General features: G+C 49.7%; 2 protein-coding genes across 3 annotated transcripts; both read right to left on the reverse strand.

Moving 5' to 3' along the window:
• Positions 1-292: 292 nt before the first annotated feature.
• LOC136011711 (dimethylaniline monooxygenase [N-oxide-forming] 4-like) lies at positions 293-11,480 on the reverse strand. 2 transcript variants are annotated; one of them, XM_065673960.1, is made up of 11 exons: positions 11,392-11,480; positions 9,670-9,742; positions 6,864-7,055; positions 5,508-5,645; positions 5,014-5,202; positions 4,484-4,646; positions 3,935-4,080; positions 3,401-3,600; positions 2,869-3,221; positions 2,481-2,550; positions 293-1,155 (listed from the first exon to the last, which is right to left on the reverse strand). In XM_065673960.1, the coding sequence occupies exons 2-11, from the start codon at positions 9,670-9,672 to the stop codon at positions 768-770; spliced, it is 1,842 nt and encodes a 613-aa protein (XP_065530032.1). In that variant the 5' UTR covers positions 9,673-9,742; positions 11,392-11,480; the 3' UTR covers positions 293-767. The 2 variants fall into 2 exon arrangements, with proteins under 2 accessions (XP_065530032.1, XP_065530033.1); XM_065673961.1 differs by lacking the exon at positions 9,670-9,742 and having other exon boundaries at positions 11,392-11,472.
• Positions 7,379-23,323, reverse strand: LOC136011723 (flavin-containing monooxygenase 1-like). Its single transcript, XM_065673979.1, is given in 13 exon segments — positions 7,379-8,436; positions 9,669-9,742; positions 11,392-11,402; positions 11,404-11,742; positions 12,279-12,403; positions 12,406-12,449; positions 12,452-12,461; positions 12,787-12,929; positions 14,231-14,405; positions 14,485-14,673; positions 14,825-14,985; positions 16,382-16,753; positions 22,950-23,323. Coding segments are annotated over 11 exon segments (1,587 nt in total). The 5' UTR covers positions 14,951-14,985; positions 16,382-16,753; positions 22,950-23,323; the 3' UTR covers positions 7,379-8,085.
• Between the last annotated feature and the right edge of the window lie 415 nt (positions 23,324-23,738).

Genomic DNA, 23,738 nt, shown 5'->3' on the forward strand with positions numbered 1-23,738 from the left:
CCCCTTGCGGGGCGCGGCTGGGACAGCCGGTCCCGGGGGGTGCGAGCGCCCAGCGGCCGCCCGTGGGTTTGCAGCAAAAGCGGCCGGTGAAGGCGGCCGCGGGTGCAGCGGCAGGCTCTGCCTTCGCCCTGTGGGCTCCAGGGTTCCCACGCAACGGTGGGCCCGCTGGACCATCTGGATTCGTCACTGTATATACAGGTTTTAGGCTGCGGCTGTGCCCTCTGCGATGACTAGCAGCACTGGGTCCACCTGACCCCTCCGCTGATAATAACCCATTGATAAAACCACTAGAGAAGACCAAATCCATGAGGTTTATTTGTGACTACCGACTTTACCTCCCAAAGACATACAACAGACGCATAAAAAGACACATACAAAGATCTCTACATCTAATGTTTCAGAAAAATCTCAAGGTGGCGTGGATTTTGATGAAATTTCATAGAGGAAGCTCTGGATGAGCAAGGAGGAGGGAATGCTGGCCCCATGAACACCAGCCTGTCCCAAAATACCTGTTCCCAAAAGCCCTCTGGAGATCCAGCCTGGTGCTAATGCAATGTGGGCACGGATTGTGGCACGTTTGGGGTAAATGCTCTGTACGGCCCTTGGTGGGTGTGAGACACTGTTAGCAGGAGGCCAGACAACAGACAGCACTGGCGTCTGAGCTCCTGCGACACTGGGTCAGCTCCAGCCACCCTGACAGCACCCAGCAGCAGCACAGTTTAGCACCATCCACAGCTCACCCAGGACTGGGTCTCACCAGGTTTCTTCTACAGCTGGGGACCTGCTTGGGGGCTCCAGCACAGCCGAGGGTACTTAGAAAAGAGGAAACCTGCCATGAGAGCCGCTGGCAGGACTAGGAGGCACATCCAGTGCCAGCTGGAGGAGCTGTCAGAGGAGTCATCCACCACCCGAGTTCTCAAGGGCTTCAGCGTCCGCTGCCATTGAGTCAGGATGGCGTCTCTGGCCCCTCTCCACTTCCCCTGTCCCACCAGTCTGTACTGGTAGGGTGAGCATGGGCCGAAGAAGATGGCCAGGGCCAGCCGGGGGTCCGTCAGGAGCAGCTTCAGCACGTTGGGCTTTATGCCAGCACATGAAGCAATTTCATCAATGTAGCTGATAAAACTCATCTTCAAGTTCTTCCTTTCAGACGGATTACTTCAATTGGACATAAAAGAGACAAAATCAAATAGCACCATCCCATCTCAGTTCCCAGTTCCGTGAAAAGCAAAAGCGCTGGGCTCAGACACTGGCCGAGCCCTGGTGTCCAGGGCTGAGCTCCCATAGCCTCAAATAAACCTAAAGGCACTGAAAGAGCCTCTGTGGGGTTGGTCCTCAGTAGTTACCTGGAGCAGGGAATAAGCAGAAGCTTGCTCTTTCTCTGCAACCCAATTGTGGTCTCAAAAAACTGTTCTCACATGTCACTGCCATCATTGTAATGCCACAAATGCCCATGCTGTGTCCTTCACCAAGGTCCACAGGTGTGGATTTGGCCAATTTTGAGAGGCAGAAGAGTAGACATTCACAGCTAAGACTGACAAGGGGACTGGGAGAATCTGGGAGGTGCAGAAACCTTCCCATACTGGGAGGGACATCCAGGATTTTTCTGCTTGAGGCCTGATCTCCCTTGCAGGAGGGAGGGCATGTGCTGAATCTACTTCAGCAAGGCTGGGACAGCCTCGACATTGCCTCTGTTGCACCTTAGACTCTTGTACTTCTGTGTAACAGCATGGCACCTGCAATAGCCAGGGCTCCTGGTGACAATCCCCATGCCTCTGTTTTCTCCCAGACTTTCATCAGTGTCCTATGAGCCAGCTCCGCCTTGCTGGCAAACCTAACCCAGCCTGCACCCCACCTGGCCTGAGGCCCTTCCTAGCTCCTGAAAGCTGCTGCAACGCAGCATGTCTACCATCACCTTTCCCACATCACACGTCTCCACCTCCTGTAAAATCCAAGCGTCAACAGGGCAGGATGGTAGCTTACATGTACACGATGGATGAACAAGTTCCAGCCTTATCTAATACTCTTCTCGACCTGTCAAAAACTGCCACCAAAGTGTCCTCCACCTGCATAGCCTGACTCTGATGGGGTTTCTAGGTAGGGCTTCGCGCTGACCCCACTGCTCCCGGCTGCCTGGATTTGGGAGGGAGAAGCCACGAGATGGCACCCTTGGTCTGGAAGAAACCAAATCTCCATCTTGACATGATGAGAATAAGGACATGGCCTGGGGACCTAGCGGAGGGGATCTGTAGGTCCTGGGTCTTGCCATGAGCTGCTCCAGAGCACTGTACCCTTGGTCATCCATAAAGGAATCACAAAAGTATTTCCCTACCTCGCTATGAGTGGTGAGGGAATAAATGCATCCAAGAAGCGCTGGGTGACCCAGGGGTGTCCTTCACATGACTGCATTGAGTTCCCCCTTTCCTTGGGTTAACCCTGGCACATGGTGCCCATTGCACCCCAAGTGCAGAAGTATCACACACCTTTCGACCAGAGGCTTCTGCTTTAAAACATCAGCCATCATCTTGCTGGTGGGAGGGAGCTTGTTCCAGCCTGGGAAGGGCACAGAAACCAGAGACTTACAGCAGCACTTAAAGCTGAAAAGTTCACCCCCTTTATATGCTCCCAGCCCCTTTACTGAGTGTTCAGTCTCAGTAACTAGCTTGATGGTTACAGCAGTGTGTGTGGAGCAGCAGGAATGCGGGGATACACTTTGGGGGGGGGCAGACACTAGCGTGCTACTAATGCCCATGGCTACCATGGGCACTGTGACAGGAGCCAAAATATTCCCTAGGCTCAGAGAGAGAAGGTCAGGCTGCCCCAAACCTCCCACCCTAGAAGATTACCCCATCCTTGCACCCTGTCTCCTACCTGCAAAGATCCCTGTCACCCAGCGAGCCTGCATTTCTGCTCCCACCATCACAGAGCCGGTCAGCTGGATTAAGCCAATGATGGCCAGTGTTGGCTTTTCCAGCTGGGGAGGAAAGATGCGTTTATAGAGGGAACGGTTATCATCGAAGAGGCTGCGAACTGACTCTTCAAGGAAAGAGAACGGGAAGATGTAGCCTGTGGCAAACAGCACCACGTCAATGTTTTCTTCTGTTGTCCCATCTTCAAAAACAGCAGAGCTTTCAGTGAACTCCTTCACGTTTGACTTCAACACAATGGTCCCAGAGAGGAGGCAAAACGGCAGCTCTTCATTGGTAATTACCTTAAAGTTGCAGCTTGCAGGTGAAAAAGAGGATAGCAGTGTTAGCATCCGGGAGGGACGTGAAACATCTTTTGTGGCCACAGTTCCCCTCCAATGGTTTGCTATTCCACAAATATCCCCTGAACTTCAAAACCGAACATTTCACACCATTAAACCCCCCTGACTAACCAATGAAATAGTTAGAAAAAACACCTTTTGGTGGAAGCCAATCCATAGTTTGCATGGTTAAACCATGAACTGAACTTCCGAAACCTGATCCTCCTCATGAGTGCTGATGGGAGAAGCCAGTCAAGAAAGTGGTTGAAGCGGGTGGTGCTGATCATGTCTAAGGGGAAGCCTTGGTCTGAGAGCCGGCTGACCACCCATGTGCTGCTCCTGATGCTGAGGAACACCTGGAGGAAAAGGCAGCTCTCAGCCTCTTGCCCAGACATCTCGTTGCCATTTTTGCCTTGAATGGCAAATCCCATCTCCTGCACTTGGGAGCCAAGAGGGTTATCCAAAGGGAAAAGGACAGCATCCGGATGAACCGAACAGCTCGTGGTGGCTTCTGCAAAATTCCAGCATCTGCTGAATGGCCACTCCTCAGGTGGCCCAGACTCTCCAGGAATTGCAGAGCTTCTTCAATTGCCCTCAATTTGAAGTGCTGGTTTTTGCTGGTGGGAAAAGCTTCCTGCTTGTACCCTGAGCCATCAGCTCTTCTGGCTGAGCACCATTGCAGAACTGTACCTTTGCAGCCACATGGCTCAGCTCCACAGAGAGGTCACCACCAGTGTTGCCAATGCCGACCACAAGGACCCTCTTTCCCCGGAAAGCCTCCGCATCTTTGTATTCCCGGCTATGGAGGTACTGCCCTTTGAAGCGAGTGTCTATACCTAGGCAGAAAGCAGGGAGCATCTCCTATTGCCAGATACATTGGCTTGCCCGACTCAGCTTCATTCCTGGACCCTTTGCAACCCCTGACCCTCCACCACCCCCATCTGCTTGCAGCTGAGAAGCTGTAGAGATCTCAGCTCCCGGAGTGATGCCACCCTCCTGCACAGTCCTGCTTTGCAAATTCTCACGTAGGAGCCTAGCTGCGCCTTTGTGAGGTGTTTTTCCCAATCCCAGGAATGCTCCCCACCATTTCTATGGGGTGAGGGTCCCACCTGCCCCAGCGTGGAGGCTTCATGGAGCAGGCAGGCTTGCAGAGGAAAATGCAGCCAAGTGACCCATGGCTGCTGCATGAAACCCTGGGGGAGAAGCCCCAGACCCCCTTCCTGCTGAGGCAGGACTTACCTGGGAAAGAAGCCAGTGGTAAGTAGGGCTCCTGGAAATGGCCAGTGCAAACCATGACGGCATCAAAGATTTGCCGCTTCTGGACACCGTCGGTCTCAGTGACCACCTCCCACTGGCCTGAGGTGGCGAAATCCGGGCGCTTCCTCACACTGAGAACTGTTGTCTTGCACCAAAGCCCAACAAAACAGCAGTCAGGGACTGCACTGCATTTCACAAAGGACCATCCTGCAAAGGGTGGGGCTGGCAAGGACAGGCTGGGTCCCTGGGGAGCTGCATGTCACCTCTGAAGCTGTTAAATCCCACACTGCACCTTTCCCCTGGTGACGGCATTGAAGGGGGGATGAACCAGGCAGCCCATATTGGAGCGGCCTAATTTTAAACATGGAGCCAAAAAGTCTGTGTTCAGGATGCAAAAGGGACACAGACCTCAAGGATCACATCTGGCATTGCATTATCCCACCTGGGTGATGCCCTGGTAACTGCTGCCACTGGTGGCTCTACTGCCCCTGATGTTTGGGGTCCCCACTCACCTTGAAGTGTATGTGCCGCAGGAGGTCAAAGTGCCGGGCATACATCCGAAAGTACTCCATGAGGAGACTGTGGGGTAGGTAACTGGGAAAATACTCTGGGCAGGGAAAGTCGCTGAAGCAGGACATCTCCTTGGAGGTGTTGGTAATGACCGAGCGGTACACGCTGACTCTTCTGCTGTCCATGGAGTTCTGTGTGAAGCCAGCAGTGCCATTTGCAGGTGTATGGGGGAGGAGTTTCTCCCCCCAAAGTACGTGAGTATTTTTCCTGCTTGTATTTGGGTACAAGGAATAAACCAGGATTAGCACCTGGTGGCCATGCCTTCCACTCCCTCTGTCTCCTGCTCCACCTTGGAGTCAGGTGGAGCCCTGTGCCTGGGACAGCGACATTCTGCAAGGTCATGGCCACATTTTCCCCTTTGCAGCAAAGCAAAATACATCCAAGGGAGGGGATAAACCCAGGGATAATCCTCCCCATTCTCACAGAGCCCACTGACCGTGTAGCGCCAGAGCCCCCCGATGTCCTCACTCCTCTCGAAGCAGGTGGGCTCCAGCCCCTCATCCAGGCAGCATTTGACAGAGGCCAACCCGCTGACCCCGGCCCCGATAATGGCCACGCTCCGCACCATGCTGTCCTGCAGCGGGCAATAGGCCATCATGCAAGCAACTGGAAATAACTCAGAGATTAGCAGAAACACCAGTCCCTTCCTCCTATCCCAGCAAAACATCCCTGGTCTTCTCTGCCTGTGGGTCTCCACAGAGGACAACTGTCGTTGTAGAAAGCCATTGCCATTTCTTGGCTTAAGCATTACAGATGGACATTGCTCATTACCCTTCCTGCTGTGCTAAGTTGCACTGACGGCCCAGCAATTCCCCTCCTGCAGGTGGGGGAAAAGGACTTTTAAACCTCGCTGTGCTGCTGCTTCTATTTATTCTATTTCCTGGATCAAACCAGGGCACACAACGACGGGGAAGGGGCTTGCAGCTATCTGCTTCTGTTTGCACAAAATTATCCTCCTGACACTTTTCCAGGAAACAATCCAGCTAAGCTGGCTCGTTTTCATGCTTTTCTTTTTTAACTTCCCATTAAAGGACGTTTTCTCATAAACAAAAAGTTTGTGGTTTTTTGGTTTTGGGTTTTTTTTAAGTGATGCCTGCCTGAGCAGGAGCGCAGCTCAGTGATTCAGAGGTTAGACAGCACTGTGAAAATGTGGCTGGGATTACAGAATATACAAAAGATAAGAAACCCAGGAAACGCAGGGTATAAATGGAAGGAACTCAAAGCTCGGGTAACTGTGTAAACTGAGCTGTACCGAGCTTCACTGGAAACCAAGAAAACTGGGAAGAAAATGACCCCATGTTAGCTTTGATTAGATAACAAACACTCCTGCTGCAGACTCTGAAGAAAGAGTTATTTATAACTTTTTCCGTATCCGTTTTGTGTCAACAAGTACGTTAGTGTAAACAGGAACTGGAAGAAACTGCAGAAAGCCAGGGGAAAATGAGGGAGGAGCAACAAAACCCTTCTGCATCTGAAAGCCTAGCCTGAGCAGCCCCTTGATCTGCAGAAACAGGGAAGGATGTGCCACCCCCCCCACCCCCACCCCCCCCACCCCCGTTTCTGGAGCCTCCCTTGGCTTTGGCAAAAGGCAGCGACGTGGCCGGGATACTAAAGTCACCCCTCTTTTCCAGCGCTGCCTACAGACAGCTTTGCTCTGATAGGTCCCCACAGCACCACCATCTCCCCCCACCAGCAGCAAGGCGAAGCCAGCGGCCAATACCAAAACCCGACAGAGCTGGACACCCGCTTTTAAAACCTACAAAACCCAGCCAGAGAGAAGTGAAGAGCAAACCTTGCAGGGCAGTGCTGTGCCTTCAGTGCTTGAACTTTGCTTCAAGTTTCTCTCGCCGCAGATTTGAAGGAAAGGCTGAAGTTCGAGCACCTCGCTGCACCTCTTGCACCACTGACCTTTACACTCACATTCCCCTGCTCTGCTGTGCTTAAATGCGCTGACAGAAAGTTCACAACATCCCTGTGGCAGTGCCTGGTAGAAACATGCACTGTAATTACAAAGGGGCCGTGCTTGCAAGGACTCTCACACTGCAGCTCACTGCTGCCCCAGCAACAGACTGGGGTTGTCCTGATTCATCCCCCATGTGCTGCTTGTGCTGGACAGGGGCTCACTTGGCATCCCTGGGAAATCAGCAAAACACATTCTCTGTGACCCCAGGCAAGCAGTGGTATGGTGACATAGTGCACACTGCAGCCTAATTTTGGTTGGTCAATGAAAGTTCCTGCAGACCCAAGCTTGTGGGCTGCCCACAGCACCTGCTGGCATGGCCCCAGCCCACGCACGGGGACCCCCAGCTCTTCCAGCGCACAATGAATAATGAGGCGGCAGCCTAACATGCTCCTGCTGCAGTCAATGAAGTTTTATTGATTGAAATACTCTGCACATACAAAACAAAGTCCCAGGATTGTCCTGAAGGTGTTGGGGAGCACAGGGAAGCAGAGCTGGAAGTGCTCAGCCCTACAAAATATCAGCCTTGGTCTCAGGGGTGACAGATCACCACAGCCAGGGCTCTTCTGCTGAGAAGTTGCACTGATTCAACCCAAACAGGGATTTTTCAACAACAGGATTTAAGGTTGGAGGAAGGTACAGCCTGACCTGCAGACCCAGCCCAGAAAACCCCTTGCTGGACTAAAGACCCCAACTCCCAGGTGATTTGGGGCAGGGCTAGGCACTTGTGGTCCTTTCGATCTGTAACACCTAAAGCTGTTTTCAGTAGTCTTGTCCTCACTGCATCCACACCAGCATGGTCCCAGCACATCCATACTCTGCTCACCACAGCAGGTGGGAGAGCAGCAGAGGGGCAGAGGCTGCTAGCCCCAGGTAATCAGGTCTGCAAAGCTGTGGCTGGGAGGGAGCTGGAGCAGAGAGAGGTTTTGTGGTGCTGATTAAAAGTTTTAATCTGTTGTGATCTGCTGAAGTTCCTTTCCCCTTGTCTCATGGCACACTGTGGGGCTGTCTGACCTGAAATAACATCCACAGGCACAAGACAAGACCCTAAAATCTACTGGAAACAAAGCAACAGGGCAGCCATGAGCAGGAGGAAACCCACCACCATCAGGAGAGAAGGGAAGGGGTTGGAGATGCCGGTAGGGACTCGTGTTCTTGTGGGCTTCAGGGTCCGGTCCCACTGAGTGAGGATGGCCTGACGTGCCCCCTCCCAGCACCCGGGGTCCCTCAGCCGGTAATGGTATGGAGTGCAGGGGCCAAAGAAAACAGCAAGGGCTAGCTGGGGGTCTCTGCAGAGCAACTCCAGCATGCTGGGCTTGGCACCAATGAAGGAGGCAAGCTTGTCTGTGTAGACCAGGCAATTGATTTTGAGGACAGACCAAACCTCAATGAATGGGAGAAGAAAAAGAGGTGAGAGAAGGATTGGTGTCAACAGGGCTGAAGGGAGCTGAAGGTCAAATCCTCTGCACAACCACTGATATTGCAGCCAAGCACAAACGGGCTCCTCTTAGAAAAGCAATAGGTGCATATGCAGTGCAAACCTGGGTCTGTCTGGGCCTAAATTGTGCCTGTGATATAGCATGTGTAAAGTGATGCTGGATCAGGTATACACTTTTCTCACATGCATTAGCCGGTCTTTCATTTCATCACACAAAGTTGTGTCTGGTGTCCCCTTCATTTTGGTGGACCTCTTTGTCAAACCAGTTGGTTTGGGGTTGTTGGTTTGGTTTTTTTTTTTTTTTTTGGTTTGTTGGTTTGTTGGGGTTTTTTTGGTGGTTTTGTTTGCTAGTTTTTTTGGTTTTTTTTTTTTAAACCCTGGCTTTCCCTTTGCTCTCTGCAGAGAAGTCACGTGCAGCATTAGAAAGGCAGCACTCTGGCACCCTTTAGTTTCTCTCACATTCTTTTCCATCAAGTATTGCAAAAAATGCAGGGTAAATAGCAGAATTGCTTCCAGTTTTCCTTCTCTGCAGAATTCACAGCTTCATGTCCCACCTTCAGTGGGAAAAGAGCCATGTGTGTTTAGCTTTGTACTGTAGAGCAATCATCCTGTGCAATTCTGTATTTTACTCTTCTATACCTTTTCTGTTGTAGCTATCTAGGTGAACTATGGATTGACATATCACTCATTTTCCTAGTTTTACCTCATTCATTTCCTTCTGTTTCTTAGCCTTTTATTCGACCCTTTGCCTACCCATGAACTACATGCCAGTGTGCGTAGTTCACAGTGAGTCATCTCTCCATGCTGAGAGGTGAGGCAATTTGTATGTACACCTCAGGTAGGAGGGTTTTTTTTCCCCAGCTGAATTACTTTGCATTTATTACCATTAATTTCTCTGGCATTTTATCTTGCAGTCCCTGGGGAACCTGGCACACTTCCCCAACTCTCAAGCAAGTTTTAGTTTTGACTACCCTGAATTCATATTTTCCTGATATCAACAAGCAGAATATCTGTCAAATCAAAGCTTACATTGGGTGAGTGCAAGTAAAAGGGGTGGCTGGATCTGGGCATCTCTGCCTTGTCTCTGCTATACATGTGGGGAGCAGCCACAGAGTGTGAGCCTGCATGTTGCTACCCCTCAGACTCCAGCGGCTTGTCAATCCACTGAAAAAAGTTTCATGGCTCTGCTGAATGGCTTACCATTGTACTTGGTTTTTGCTCTTCTCATGTACTTCTTTCTCCATGACAGGCTGAGGAGGCAACTGACACAAGCCTAGAGGTGAGAGGAGAGCATCCTGCAGAGTTTAACTCCTGGGGGAACTTGTGCACTCATTCAGATACAAAACATGGGAACCCCTTCCAAGGGAGGCAGGAAAGCCTCGTTGCTCAGATTTTGCTCAGCAGTAGCAATTCTGCCAGAGGCCAGCCCTCCACAGTGGTACAAATTCACCTGGACTTTTTCCTGCTCTTACAGATTTGTGCTGTCATAGCACAGGCAGATGATGTGGGGTGAGATGGGTTGTGCAAACCCTGGAGTCTATAGAATTATAGAATCATAGAATAGTTAGGGTTGAAAAGGACCTCAAGATCATCTAGTTCCAACCCCCCTGCCATGGGCAGGGACACCTCACACTAAACCATCTCACCCAAGGCTTCATCCAACCTGGCCTTGAACACTCCCAGGGATGGAGCATTCACAACCTCCCTGGGCAACCGATTCCAGTGTCTCACCACCCTAACAGGAAAGAATTTCCTCCTTATATCCAATCTAAACTTCCCCTGTTTAGGTTTTAACCCGTTACCCCTTGTCCTGTCACTACAGTCCCTGACGAAGAGTCCCTCCCCAGCATCCCTATAGGTCCCCTTCAGATACTGGAAGGCTGCTATGAGGTCTCCACACAGCCTTCTCTTCTCCAGGCTGAACAGCCCCAACTTCCTCAGCCTGTCTTCATACAGGAGGTGCTCCAGTCCCCTGATCATCCTCGTGGCCCTCCTCTGGACTTGTTCCAACAGTTCCATGTCCTTTTTATGTTGAGGACACCAGAACTGCACACAATACTCCAGGTGAGGTCTCACAAGAGCAGAGTAGAGGGGCAGGATCACCTCCTTCGACCTGCTGCTCACGCTCCTTTTGATGCAGCCCAGGATACGGTTGGCTTTCTGGGCTGCGAGCGCACACTGTAGCCGGCTCATGTTCATTTTCTCATCGACCAGCACCCCCAAGTCCTTCTCTGCAGGGCCACTCTGAATCTCTTCTTCTCTTCTGTTCATCCCAAACAGAAACCTCAGAGCTTCCCCTGGCTCTGTGGAGGAGCCTTAATGCAGCCCTACACACCAGCCTAGTAGGAAGTTATTTTTATAAAACAACAAAACAACCCCCAGTGGTATTTTTCTCCTTACACCAATAATTACAAATAATTCCTTTTGTGGGGCAAAGGGACTCTTCCTTTCTGGTAGCCACAGTGGACAAACAACCCTGTCCCTTACAGAGCAAAAACTTCTGCCAGAGTGGACCCACCACAGTATCTTAAAGACAACTCTTATTTATACATCCAGGTTTAGATATCCATCTCTGTGCTCTGACTTCTGAGATATTTTAGGGAAAAAATATTGTCTTCAACAACATAGTTTAGACTGCGGTTTGCAGACTCAGGTGCAGGACTGCACATCAGCTGGGTCACAGTGAAGAACAGAGCGCACACTCCTGGCTAGCAGCAGGCAGGTACAAAGCATTAGCTTAGAAACATCAACTTAACTGGTAAAATAAAAGTGACTTAAGGGACGTGTCATGAACTTGCACGTAGCTTGGACCAAGCATACACTCATGTTGCTATAGCTTAGCTGAAGTGAAATAACTTGGGAAGTCTGAGCCCTAGAAATGCTCCCTTGTCCACACTGAAGAGCTCACATTAGTTCTCCTACCTTTGAAGACGGGTCACCCAGCGTGCTTGCATCTCTGTCACAGGCATGATGGCTCCAAGTGGCTTGATCAGCCCAAGGATGGACAGAGTGGGCTTCTGCAGGTGGGTTGGGAACACATATTTGTAGAGGGATGCGTCTTTGTTTTCCACCTTGACGACTGCTTCTTCTAGGAATGGGAAGGAGACATTGTAGCCTGTGCAGAAGATGATGGTATCAACGGGCTCCTCCTCAGGACAATTGTAGAAAACAACTGAGTTGTCCTTGAACTTCACGCTTGGCTTGATGGTGATCCTCCCTGTCAGGATGTAGCTTGGAAGGTTGTCATTGACCACAGGCTCACGCACCAGGCGGCTGTGGAGAGCAGAGGGGCTCAGAGCATTGGAGACCATGAGCAAGCCCTGCTGGTGCCCCTGCTCCTCATCCCCTCGGCCCTCCAGCCCCACAACCTCTCAGTATCATTTGCTCAGAGCAGGCAGCCCTGCCCCTCCCTTCTCCAAACACTGACATATTTCACCCTTGCATGAGTGCCACCCTGTCCCACAGCCTGAGTGACTCATGGACATCTCCTGCCTTCTTCCTCCATTCACTCCATTACCCTTTAAACCATCTCTTCACAGAGCTGATCCATGCTTTAAGCCTCCTCCTCTTTTCTCAGGGAAAACTCCTCTGGTCCTTCCTGGACTTTTCCAGTGTGCTCCATCTCCTAAGGGGGCACACCTAAGGGTGCTACAGCTTGTCTTCTCCTGCTAGGCTATAAACTCCCCAGTGGAGACCACCCTAGTCTGGGTGCTGATTGCTGCATTGGTTGATGTTGGTTGCTGGAGATCTCCCCGGCCCACATCACAAGCCCTGTGATACCACATGGGATGGGAGACACCAAGAAGTACCTCTTCTCTGGTTGAAAGCCATAGTTTTCATGCTTGAACTGCTGGTTCACCTTGTAGTTAATCAACACCCATGAAAAGGGTCTGGGGAGGCTATTTCTGATCAGGCTCATAAGGCGAGTGTTAAAAAAACCATGTCCCATGGGTATCCATGGTTAAACATATGACTGAGCAGCAAATGGTCACCTGGGAGAGAGTGGAGAATCAACAAGTTAGGTGATGAATTTGCCTTTATAAAGCAATCCGAGGGGTAAAGCACAAACAGCTTTGTAATGAAAAAGCAGCAGCCGCATCTTTAAGAACTCTCGGCAGCTGGTGATGGAGGTTAAACAGGAGAGAAGAAAACAACCAGCTTGCTTTAAGGATTTTGACCAAGAAATACAGATCCAGAAATACTGTTTGGACACTACACAGGGTAAACCTAGCTTGCTTTCCCTGCAGTGATGGCAAACTCAGCTCTTGCCTCTCACATCACCCTCCCTGAACTCCTGAGGTGGCTGGGTGGTTGTACCTTTGTGGCTACGCAACTGGCCTCCACTGCAATATCCACTCCTGAATTGCCCATGCTGACCATGAGGACGTGCTTTCCCTGAAACACATCATGATGCTTGTACTGCTGACTGTGAAAGTACTGGCCTTGAAACCTCTCGATGCCTTGAGGAAAAATTAACAAAGCTTTTAACTACTCAAGCATTTGTAGGTTTTGTTAGGAGACCTGGTATAGACATAATCCAGATGGCAAGAACAAGGAAGTGCAATCCCTGGCCAACGGGGATTTGGGAAGGTACAGAGCCCCCATCTCACACACATAGAACTGGTGCTTCCTCTCCAAAATGAGGTCTCATGCATCCATGCAATCCAGTGAGCAGTGGCACGTGCTGGATGGGACTTGAAAGACAGTTTATGTGAAAGAGCTGTGCTGGTGCAGTCTCAGGATTCAGCCTTTACAAGATGAAGATACAAAGATTCAGAAAAGGCAGTAATCCTCTTCCATTCTGTGAGCAACTTCAGAAGCACTTGCCAATGCTGATGACAAAGCAACCCTTTCTATCCTGACAGCTGGCTAGGTTCATCACTGCAGTGCTGAGTACATCTCTGTCAAAAATGACGGAGCTTCGCTGAGAGGACCTGTCCCATCTCGCATACTGCGCAAACAGTTTCTTCTCTCCAAATTATCCTATCTTAAAGGTTTATTCTGAAGTGCCAGTGCCTGCAGAGACAAAGCTGCTGAAGCACAGGGTGTATTGCTGTTCATTCCAGGAGGCTTGAAAAGCAGAAGCAAGTAAAGGAAGCCTTTTCCCCAAGGAATATCTAACCCTTTTACCCCCAGCCCGTAGAAGAAGGTAACCACAGTGTCGTGGTTTAAACAAAGTCAGCCATAAAATCATGCAGTCGTTCACTGACTCCCCCCCTTCTTGCCCTCCCCCTACACCCAGAGGGATGGAAAGGAGAATCAAAAAGAATGCAACTCCCATGGGTTGATATAAGGACAGTTTAGTAACTAAGCTATAACACAAATCACTACTGCTACCACCAGTAATAATGATGCTAAAGGAAATAACAAGGGAAGAGAATACAACGCCTCAGCACCAGCCGACCGATCACTCGCCCAACCCCACCCGACCGAGCACTGACCGATACCTTGTCCAACCCCGCAGTCCCCTCACCTTCCGGGTAACTCCCCGTTACATCCTGGGCATGACGTGCTGTGGTATGGAATACCTCTTTGGCTAGTTTGGGTCAAGTGTCCTGTCTCTGCTTCCTCCCAGCTTCCCCTCCTCCCTGGAAGAGCAGGCTCAGAAAGTCCTTGGCCAGAGCAAACATTTGAACAGCAACTGAAAACATCGGCGTTATCAGCACTGCTCCCAGGCCAAAAATCAAAAGCACAGCATTGCACCAGCCACTAAGAAGGAGAAGAATTACTGCTACTGCTAAACACATGACACACAGGCAACCAAGTACTGTATCAGGAAAACAGTGCAGGTGGAGGGATGGCTCATAGAAATTGCCACTGCAAACCATAACAGCATCGAAGACATGTGATGTCTTCTTTCCATCCACCCTCATGACCACATCCCGCTGTCCTGTGATAGCAAAGTCTGGGCATTTCTGGATGCTAACAATGGTGGTCTGAAATATGGAAGCAGGGTCCTCACTAGCAGTCAGCATGTGTGGGAAGCAGGGCAGTGCCAGGGCACCCACCACGCACCTCAAATTTGATGTGCTTCCAGAGGCCAAAGCGCTCGGCATAGCGCTGGAGGTAGTCCAGTAGCAGGGCATTGGGTAGGAACGCTGGGAAGTCCTCAGGGTAGGGGAAGTAGGAGAATTCTGCCATCTCCTTTGAGGTGTTGCTGATGACTGACGGGTAGAGGCTTGGCCGGCTGGTCTCGGTGTGCTCCTGGCATTGCACCCCAGGGTGCAGGAGGGAGAGTTCAGCGCCCAGCAAGCTCGTGCACCCCTTCCCCACTCGCTGGAGCCCAGTTCAACCCGCTCCCCAGCCTGCAAAGCTGCAGCTCCTGCCAGAAGCAGAACAGGCACTGCTGACTCACCGTACAGTGCCAGAGCCCCCCGATGTCCTGGCTCCGCTCGAAGCAGGTGGGCTCCAGCCCCTCATCCAGGCAGCACTTAGTGGCAGTGAGCCCACTGACACCCGTGCCCACCACCGCCACTCTCATCCCTGCTGTCTTTGCTGGGATCCCAGGGACTTAACCTAGGAGAAACCCCGCAGACAGTCACCATTCTCTCAGGGAGCAGCTGCTGACATACCCCCTATATGGGAATTTCTCTACATGCCACCCCCAAACCTTCATTCCCTCTACCAGCATTCTGGAGTCTTCAATTAGAAGTTTAAATCTTCATTTTCTCATTTTCTTCCTATTTTTTGGTTTTATTTTAATAAATCCATCCACTTTTACAGTGCACTCACCAAGCTGCTTCCAAAACCCTGCAGCTGCGCTGAAAACTCTCTTTGAAAGTATGTAGTCAAGCCACAGGTTCCTGCCAATATTTATTTACAAGCTGTGTTTAAACTATGCCTCCTTAGCAGTCTTGCAAATATTTGTATTTTATCTTTGGAGACCTGCCCCTGCCTTTCTCAGACAAGAAAACAAAATGCACACCAGGACTACTGAGTCTCCGCACCCCTGACTGAGCCCTGTCCTCTATCCCCAGGGAAGACGTTACTGACTGACATGGCTAAGGAGGCTGATGAAGGGCTGGGAGTATAGCACCGCTTGGATTTAGGGCTGCTTTTTTTGTCTGTCTCCCAAAGTCAGCCCACTGGGGATGTCAGGGCTGCAAATAGTTTAAAAGACAGCAGCCCATGGCTTGATACCTAGCCCCATGAGGGTCACAGGGTAGAGATGATGGTGGACCCAAAGCCCTCTTGATACTGCCAGGCAGTGAAACTAGGGATGATGGCCAGGCAGCTCAGGCTGGACATTGCCGGAGCAAGGACCACCACACAGTGCCCTCATCAGTCTTTGCAGCAGCAGTCCCTGGTTTAACCCCAGCACCATCAGGTAGCACTGTGTTTGACTGAGTTAGTTATTAACCTGGTGCACTGTGACAGCACTACAGCTTGCTGGCAACAGCTCTTCTGCCCCAGGAAGCAGTTTCAGCTTCCGTCAGACACAGAGGATGGTGTATCCATCACAAAAAACCATAAAGTCCTCAATAGAAAAATGGGGTAGGACACTATTTTCTAAACCCCACCAAATTCCCCATGAAGAATTTCATTTTTCAGTAGGAAGGCAGCACCTAATGAATACTCCACTTTCCAAGGTTGGAATGAAAACTGAACTTTTTCCTTTTTCAGTGAAGAAAGTGATAGAATAAGCTGCTCATTGGTAACTATTTTGCGGGAGTGTTTTTTGCATAGTGTGAGTTAACTTTTACCACAGACATCTCCCAGCTATGTATGCTATTTAATTCCCTACCCTTCTGCAGAGAAGCTAGAAACAACAATTAGGAAACACCATCTCAGCTACCCCATGCCTGTTTCTGCCACACTGTCTCTGCAATTATGCGTAGTAGCGAACCTTAGAGCCTCAAGACGTGGGGCAAGGAGGGATGGAAGGGCTTTGCAGCCACCCGGGAACACTTACCTCCTAGCTTGGCTGCCTGTGCTCTGTCTTGGCCGCTGCAGCAGGGAGAGCCCCCTCTCGCTCCTAGTTTGTAGGTGAGACACGGCACTTTGGCAGAGGCAGGGCAGGGCAGGCAGCTCCCCTCGCACAGGCACGGTCACCCCACTCACACAGCGGTTGCACAACCGGGGTTTGCGGTGGGAGGAGTGGCTGTGCAATTCTGCTGTTGTGCAGAGTGAGCCGGATGGCCCGGCTGATGATCCCTGGAGGGGTTATCATGTTGGTAGGAGAGACCAGAGTGGTCCAAATGTGTTCCGCAGTCATGCAAGAAGTATGTATGTGTGTGCAGGGGTGACTCCAGCTGTGGGATGTTTTCACTTGCCTCATGGCTGCCTTTCAAAAAGGAGACAAAGCAGTTAATGGACAGCAGGTTTTTGGCATGAATTTGCCCCTAGAGCATTCTTCAAAAGAAAGCAAACGAGTGGTCATTGCTCCCGGGCATGAAGGCTGCATTGCACCATCAGCCACAGGTATTGCTGCTGGATGTGGGCAGGAGGCTCCCCACACAGGTTGGAAGAGCATGAAATGGCCACAAACACTGGTGTACCAAGGTCCTAAGCACAAAGAAAGTGGAAATGTTAATTGAAATATCAGTGGAGGACATAGTACCCATCCAGGTATCTCCCAGGGGTAAATGATCATGGAAATGCAGCAGACAAGGGTGGCTTTGGACAGGGTTTTGTTCCCAGCTACTCAATATATTTAGGAGTGACTGGTGAGAAAGTATGAAATCTCTGCAAATGAATACAGCTGGACACAGATGCCATGGAGAAACAGTTGATAGAGGACTGGGTCTTTAGGGAAAACAGCATTTAGAAAAAGACATAGTGATATTTGTGCCATGGGGGTGACAGCAGATTGCTTACTGGGGCTCTGCAGTGTGAGTGCAGGGAACATGGTGAGAGCTGATGGCCCCATCAAGGCATCACCTTGACAGTGACAAAGGCACCCCCAGAGCAGTGGGCCAAGATTTTATATCAGCTCTTTAAGCAGTTTGAATAACCAAGGAGGCTGCAAGGAGGGGCAGAAAAAACCATTTGAGGTTTGCAGAACAGAGGGTGGTAAACAAAGCAGCTCCATCCAACAGAGAAATCTGTTCAGAGCCTGCTTTCAGATCTGCAGAGGCACTAGATGAGCTTATACCTGAAAGTTGAAACTAGAGGTGGAAATAAGATGCATATTGGTAACAAGGAAGGTAATCAGCCATAGGAAAAGTCTGCTGAGCTCTGTGGTGAACCCAGCCACTTGAACAAAACACCTTTGTTTTGTGGAGGACAGGACTGACTGCTGCTGTACTGGGGCGCTGCTGGGAGTACAGCAGCTTGGGCTGCCACTCACCTGCAGCACCCAAAAAGAGACATCAACCTTCTTTGGCTTCCCTGCCCCAGTGTCTGCTGCTGTTTCTGCCCAATGCCTGGCTCCCGGGACTGCACCAGAAGCATACTAGGTTTACAGTATATGCCCAGTCTGGGGCTGGCTATGCCAGGCACGCTCCAGCACAGCGCAGCAAGCAGTGGCTGGGAGCGATGCATCTGCAGGGGCTGGAGCCTGAGAAATCAAACTCATTAATTTGAGTTCAGGTTTCAGACCACTGTCAGAAGCATGAAGAAACATTCGGATTTTGCTGTCCCAGGCCAATAGGACACAGTTATGGAGGCAGATGGGCAAACAAGCCTTGCACATCTTTGATGCTGCTGGGATTTGCATGGGCTATGTCTCCCAGCTCTCCCTCCCACTGGACTCTTCTGCAGATGCACTAAACCTTGCACCTGCAAAGATGCTTGCCAGCACTCAGCAAAAAAATATTGTAAGCAAATATAAATAGGCAAATATTTTGTTCTTCACATGCTCCTGCTTTTCTGAGTTTCCCAGCAGGCACTCAAGTGACTCACAGTTAGGACAGTGTGATAGCTTCCCAGGAGTGGTGTTAGTGCTTTTGGGAGGGCAGTTCAGGGAAGTTTTCTAAAAGAACAAGCTGTATTTTGATGTAGATGAGCTACTGGCATAGAAACGGGGCCAGATGCCTTTGCTGCAGCTGCTTACAGTAGTGGCAGCTCTGGCCATGCCTGGTGGAGAATCTGGTCTGGAGGTGCAGGACAAGATACAGTGCGTGGTACCTCATGAGTCCACGGTAAAAACACCTCCATAGCCTGAACACCCTGGGATTAAAAGTCACTTTCCTGTCACCTGCCCCAGGTCAGTGGCGTTCCTTTCCACAAATAGCACTGTAATGGCCTGGAAAAGGTAAGCAGAATAGAGTATTAGTGGAGATGAGCAATGTGATAGCAGGGAGGTAATTACTGTAATAATTACACATAAACATGCATTCCCAGGACACTGAAAAGTCCTTGGAAACACAGGGGACTTCTGGTTGCTTTACTCAACTCTGCTGCTGGCATGACAGTGGATGGCATCCTGGGACACATCTCACCAGCTTATCTCCAGGAGCAGTCTGTGTAGAGCAGAGATAACATGTCAGTGGGTTTCTATAAGTACTCAGGGTTTGAAAATGTCTTCATGGCCTGGCATTCAAGCAGAGCATCTCTTTGTACCCTCAGGCCAGTCTCCCTGAATTTCTCTCGTTGCGAAGACAGAAGAGGACACAGAGGTTCCTGTCCCCATTTCTGAGCAAGTGAGATTTGCTGTCACCCCATCAGGGAGGGAAGGGGGGCCCTGCCATTACTACTGCACATACACAAACTGGGGGGGAAACTGGGCTTTTCACCAAGGGATGGTGTGAGGCCAAGTGAGGGCATGTAATTTGGGGAACTGTTTTACCACCTTCCCTCTACCCAGCCTGGGACACCAAAAAGCTGGGTCTGTCCACATTCTCACACACTGGGGGAAAAGCCCTGCTAGATGCCGGGGGTGTATCAGTCATGAGGGACCATGGGGAGAGCCAGGATAAGTAAACTGGTGGTGGCTGAGGACAAGAACTGGGAATAGGATGCTCATGCACCTGCCTGCTGGTGACCCCCTTCTCCCCTAGAGAAGTAAAGCTCTCTAGTACCGTGATGCAAGCCTGGGCGCTGCAACAGGCTTTTTTATCCCTAAAGCAGAGGGAAAGAAAAACTTAATATGCCCATTTAATCTTAATCAGATGGGAAAGGAACCTTCTTTGCAAAACTCTGGCACCAGTTTTATCATCTCTGTTTAAAATAGCAATTTAAAACACGGAGGGACAGATCTATGTGTAAACAACTCTCAGCACAGCCTGCTTTGCTGTTTAATAGACTTGTGCCAGCAGCTTTTAGCATGTGTCATGGTGAAGAGAGACAAGGAAAGGAAAGAAATAAGGCGGAGTTTCTTGTTAAGCCTGTCTCTAAGCAAAGCAGGGAACTCACTGTCAAGCAGCTACTGCTAAACGTGCTCAGGAGCTGATGGGATGTGCAGTCTGGATTCATCATTGAAACACTTAATTTTCCCCTCTGCAATATTATCACTGCCTTCCCTTGCTAAACAGGTGGCTTTAATCCCCACTTCTTTACTGCACATGGAGGTGAGGCTGCTCCATAGATTGCTGTTGCTTCCCACTACTTCTTGTGAGGCTGTGTGATACGGGGATCCATGAAGTGAACAGAGGCTGTAAGCAGCTGCTGGTGGAAAAAAATCCCCCATCCCTGCCTTGCATTTCTTAGAGCCTGAATTTTGGCCCTGAAAAATTTGCTTACTCTTTGGCCCAAAGGCCAAAAGGCAGTTTCCTGCTTAAAAAATAGACAAAACTCTTCATCAGGGACTGTAGCGGTAAGACAAGGGGTTTAAACTTAAACAGGGGAGGTTCACGTTAGGTATAAGGAAGAAGTTCTTTACTGTGAGGGTGATGAGGCACTGGAACAGGTTGCCCAAAGAAGTGGTAAATGCTCCATCCCTGGCAGTGTTGAAGGCCAGGTTGGACAGAGCCCTGGGTGACACGGTTTAATGTGAGATGTCCCTGCCCATGGCAAGGGGGTTGGAACTAGATGATCTTAAGGTCTTTTCAACCCTAAACATTCTACGATTCTACAGTAAAACCTCTACCCCAGGCAGCAGGGACTGTTTTCCTATTAACTATTCCCAGCACATAGAGGACACTGCCAGTGACTAACACTGGCAGGACACTTCTGTTTCATTTTAGTCAGAGCTAGGTACGTTAAATATCCTGAACTCTTCCTGAATCCTCTTGAGAGGTATTAAGGAGAGCCAGAGGCTGTGCTGGAGCAGACATGAGCTATAGCAGCTACTATGGTAGAGGGATTCGCTTGCTAGGCAAGGAGGTCTCTGTGTGGAAGGCACAAATGTTTTACTCCAACATACTTGGCAAACTTTAACCTGATTTCATAATAAACTACCATGTTTTGCAGGAATGCAACCTGTGAAATTTGTTTAACAAGGGCTACTGCCCTTGTTAAATCTGTTGTGTTCAGAAAGCCTGGATAACTGCAGTTTTTAACTTCTTGGTTTTGGAGATCTTAAAATGTACATTTAAGAGCTTCCCCAGATAACTGCTTAAAAATCTTCACAAGAGCAACCCTGATGGAAAAATACATCCTACATTGCTTACCATGTCTTTGTAGCAGGACTCAAAGTGGATAAAAACATATGCTCCCCAAGTCCTAGGGGAGATGCACCTAAGTAACATGCAGAACTAGGAAGGGCTTTAGACCCTCCTCAGCTCTTCTGAGCCAAACCTCAATTTTAAAGGGTCTCTCTCTGTTGTTTCACCAGTAATAAAACATAATTACTGAAGAGACTATCAGAGGAAATTGGAGTTACAGTTAATGTAGCTTGTAAGAAAACAATTGTAAGAAAGGGCTGTCTGGAGAGCACATGGTTAGGACATGCACAGGCCAACCTGAAGGTTCCTTCCTACCACCACCACATGAAGTCATCCCTCAGCCATCAAATGTTTTCAAATATTCATTCAGCACAGCTGACCCATTTCTGTAAATATTGCCCACGCTGCCAGGCTGCCGGCCAGTTTGAATGGTTTCAATTCCTGCTGCCTCTCTGAGAGCATCTTGAGGGCCTCCCCTGGCTGACATTCCTGTCCTTCAGCACAGGCAGCATTCCTAACTTGGACAGAGGTATGTTCTGGCACCACCCCAGCCTCCCCCCTAGGAGCACTCTTGTGTATTTATTCCCAGAAATTGGGGGTTTTTAAGAGGACAAGGTAGAGGAGGAAGGTGCTACTCTTAGACCACTCAGCAGTACCTTGCTGAGGAGCCAGTATAGACATTGTGGACCTGTGTTAGCTCACATTTACTAGCAAATCTTCTTTCTCTTCTGATAGCTTCACCAGACCCTAGGAGACAGGATGGGAAGGGACCTCAGGAGCATCCAACACATCATCTCCTCCAAAAGCAACTCAAACTGAAACTGACCTTTTCCACCTTGTTTATGTCACCTCTGCTAAAAACCTCTGGTGATGGAGATTCCAGCATCTCCTCCATAACTTCATGCTTGCTTTTAGAGTGGCCATCAAGTTTTCTCTTATCTCCACAGCAAAAGCAAGCTGCTAGCTGACATTTGGAAATAACTAAGAAGATTTTGCAGCACCACCTCTCCATCCGTTTAAATGGGAACTTTCAGGATTAAACTGATAGAGGAGCTCTGATTGGCTCATGCCTTGGCTTGGTAATGGTTCTGAGAAGCTACTGAGCAGTCACAGGTGGTCCTGGGGCCTTAGGGATGTTCAGCACCACTGATAATTAGCCCTACAGGACAGTGTTTCCTATTTATACCATAGAATGTATTTTTTATGATGAAATTGTTCTACAGGGGTCGGAGTATTGGATTATTTCTGCAAGAGCTTCACCCAGCTAATGAGACCAGGGTTGGAAGGAGTTAGACCACTGTGGCCAAGGTAGCCAGACTGCAAATAAGCAAACGGACCGATAGCATGAGAGTATAGGCAGGAGGAGGAGAAACAATGGCGCAGAGGAGTGCAGAAAGGAGAGGTGATGCTGATAGGAGAGCTTGTAAGCTAAGCTCTGCATCTTGTATCCCCTCTGACTGAAAGGAAGGGTGGTAAGAAAAGAACCTGGGACCTCTAGTTTAATCCATATAACGTAGATCTAGAAACAGGAGCAGTGACAGGTGAAATAACCTGGCTGTACCTGCTCCTGCTGAATATCTTGATCTGAATCAGACCTGCGACAGCAAATCCTAAGACCAGCCACCCCATATCTACCTTTTCCAAAGCAACACCAGCTCTCCAGCGCTTCCTCCCAACAGCCCAGTCCTCCCCCTTCCTGAACGGCTCCCATGCTTTCGTTGAGGTTGTGAAATATGTAATCAATTCCACAATGCAACAACAAAACATCCTTTTTGGTCTGGAAAGATTAGTGTCTGGGGAGTAAGTAAGGGGTTGGTCAGGACTGGAGACAAGACTTGTCCCTTGTCTTCCCAGGGATCAATGCCTCCATTCCCAGCACTCAGAAATATCTGTAGTGTGGGACTGGAGCACAGTCCTTACGGTGAAATCACCTGCTTGTAAGTTGTCAATCACAAAGCACAACAGAATTCATGACAGAAAGTAAATAATAAATACCTTTTTCTTTTCATTTAAAGTGTGGCCCAAAGAGGTGTTGGTCTGAAGGATGCAAATGCCAACATCTTCATGCTGCATGGTTCATAATAGTTCTGTGATTACCACCACTGTATATTCTCCCTGAAGAAAGGTTGCAGCATAGCAAAACAGAGCGCCAGCTCCAGGAGGTGATCTTAGTGTGTACAGACCACCCAGCAGGGACTGTCCCCTCTGCTCTGAGGGGTCCACTTCCTCCTTGACCTCTAGGGAGAAGCCCCATTGTGATGTTCAATCCCAAATTCCCCAGACCAAATGCCAAAATGGTCTTCTTCTCACAACCCTCGTGGGTCTTGTGGAAATGCTGGCCCTTAAACTTCTCAATATCCGCAAGGAGAAGAGATGGAAAGAGTGTCCAAGGCTCCAGGAGCCTTGAACAGCACAGCTCTGGGTACACCCTAAAATCCCAGGGTGCTGGGACCCAGACTTTGGTGGTCGTGACATTGCAGATTGTATATACTCAATCAGGAGATATAGGAAAGGTAGGCAAAGCCAGGGCTGAGCTCAGGGGTCTGTTTCGTTGCCTGCTTCAGTATCAGTGCCTGAAGCACCAAATACACCAGCCTTTGCCCAAGCTCAGATGCTTCAAGAAAAACACATTCATCCTTGAAGAAGAAAAAAAGGAGCTATTATATTGCTTTGGTAAAGAAGCAAATGACTGTAAGTTTCCTGGAAATGTTAAGTTTCCAGGAAAGCATGTAAAAGACCTGTAAAAGCTATTGAAACATTGTCTTGCTGCTACTGAGACAGCAG

The sequence above is a fragment of the Lathamus discolor genome, chromosome 3, assembly GCF_037157495.1.
Source record: "Lathamus discolor isolate bLatDis1 chromosome 3, bLatDis1.hap1, whole genome shotgun sequence".
NCBI lineage: Eukaryota > Metazoa > Chordata > Aves > Psittaciformes > Psittacidae > Lathamus > Lathamus discolor.

Bases quoted from the DNA above. Each gene is read 5' to 3' on its own strand.
- LOC136011711 (XM_065673960.1), bottom strand. The intron at 3,222-3,400 runs GTGTTTTTTCTA...TTCACCTGCAAG, and splicing joins GGATTGGCTTCCACCAAAAG to CTGCAACTTTAAGGTAATTA. The intron at 1,156-2,480 runs GTGTGTGATACT...GTCCAATTGAAG, and splicing joins CAGAAGCCTCTGGTCGAAAG to TAATCCGTCTGAAAGGAAGA.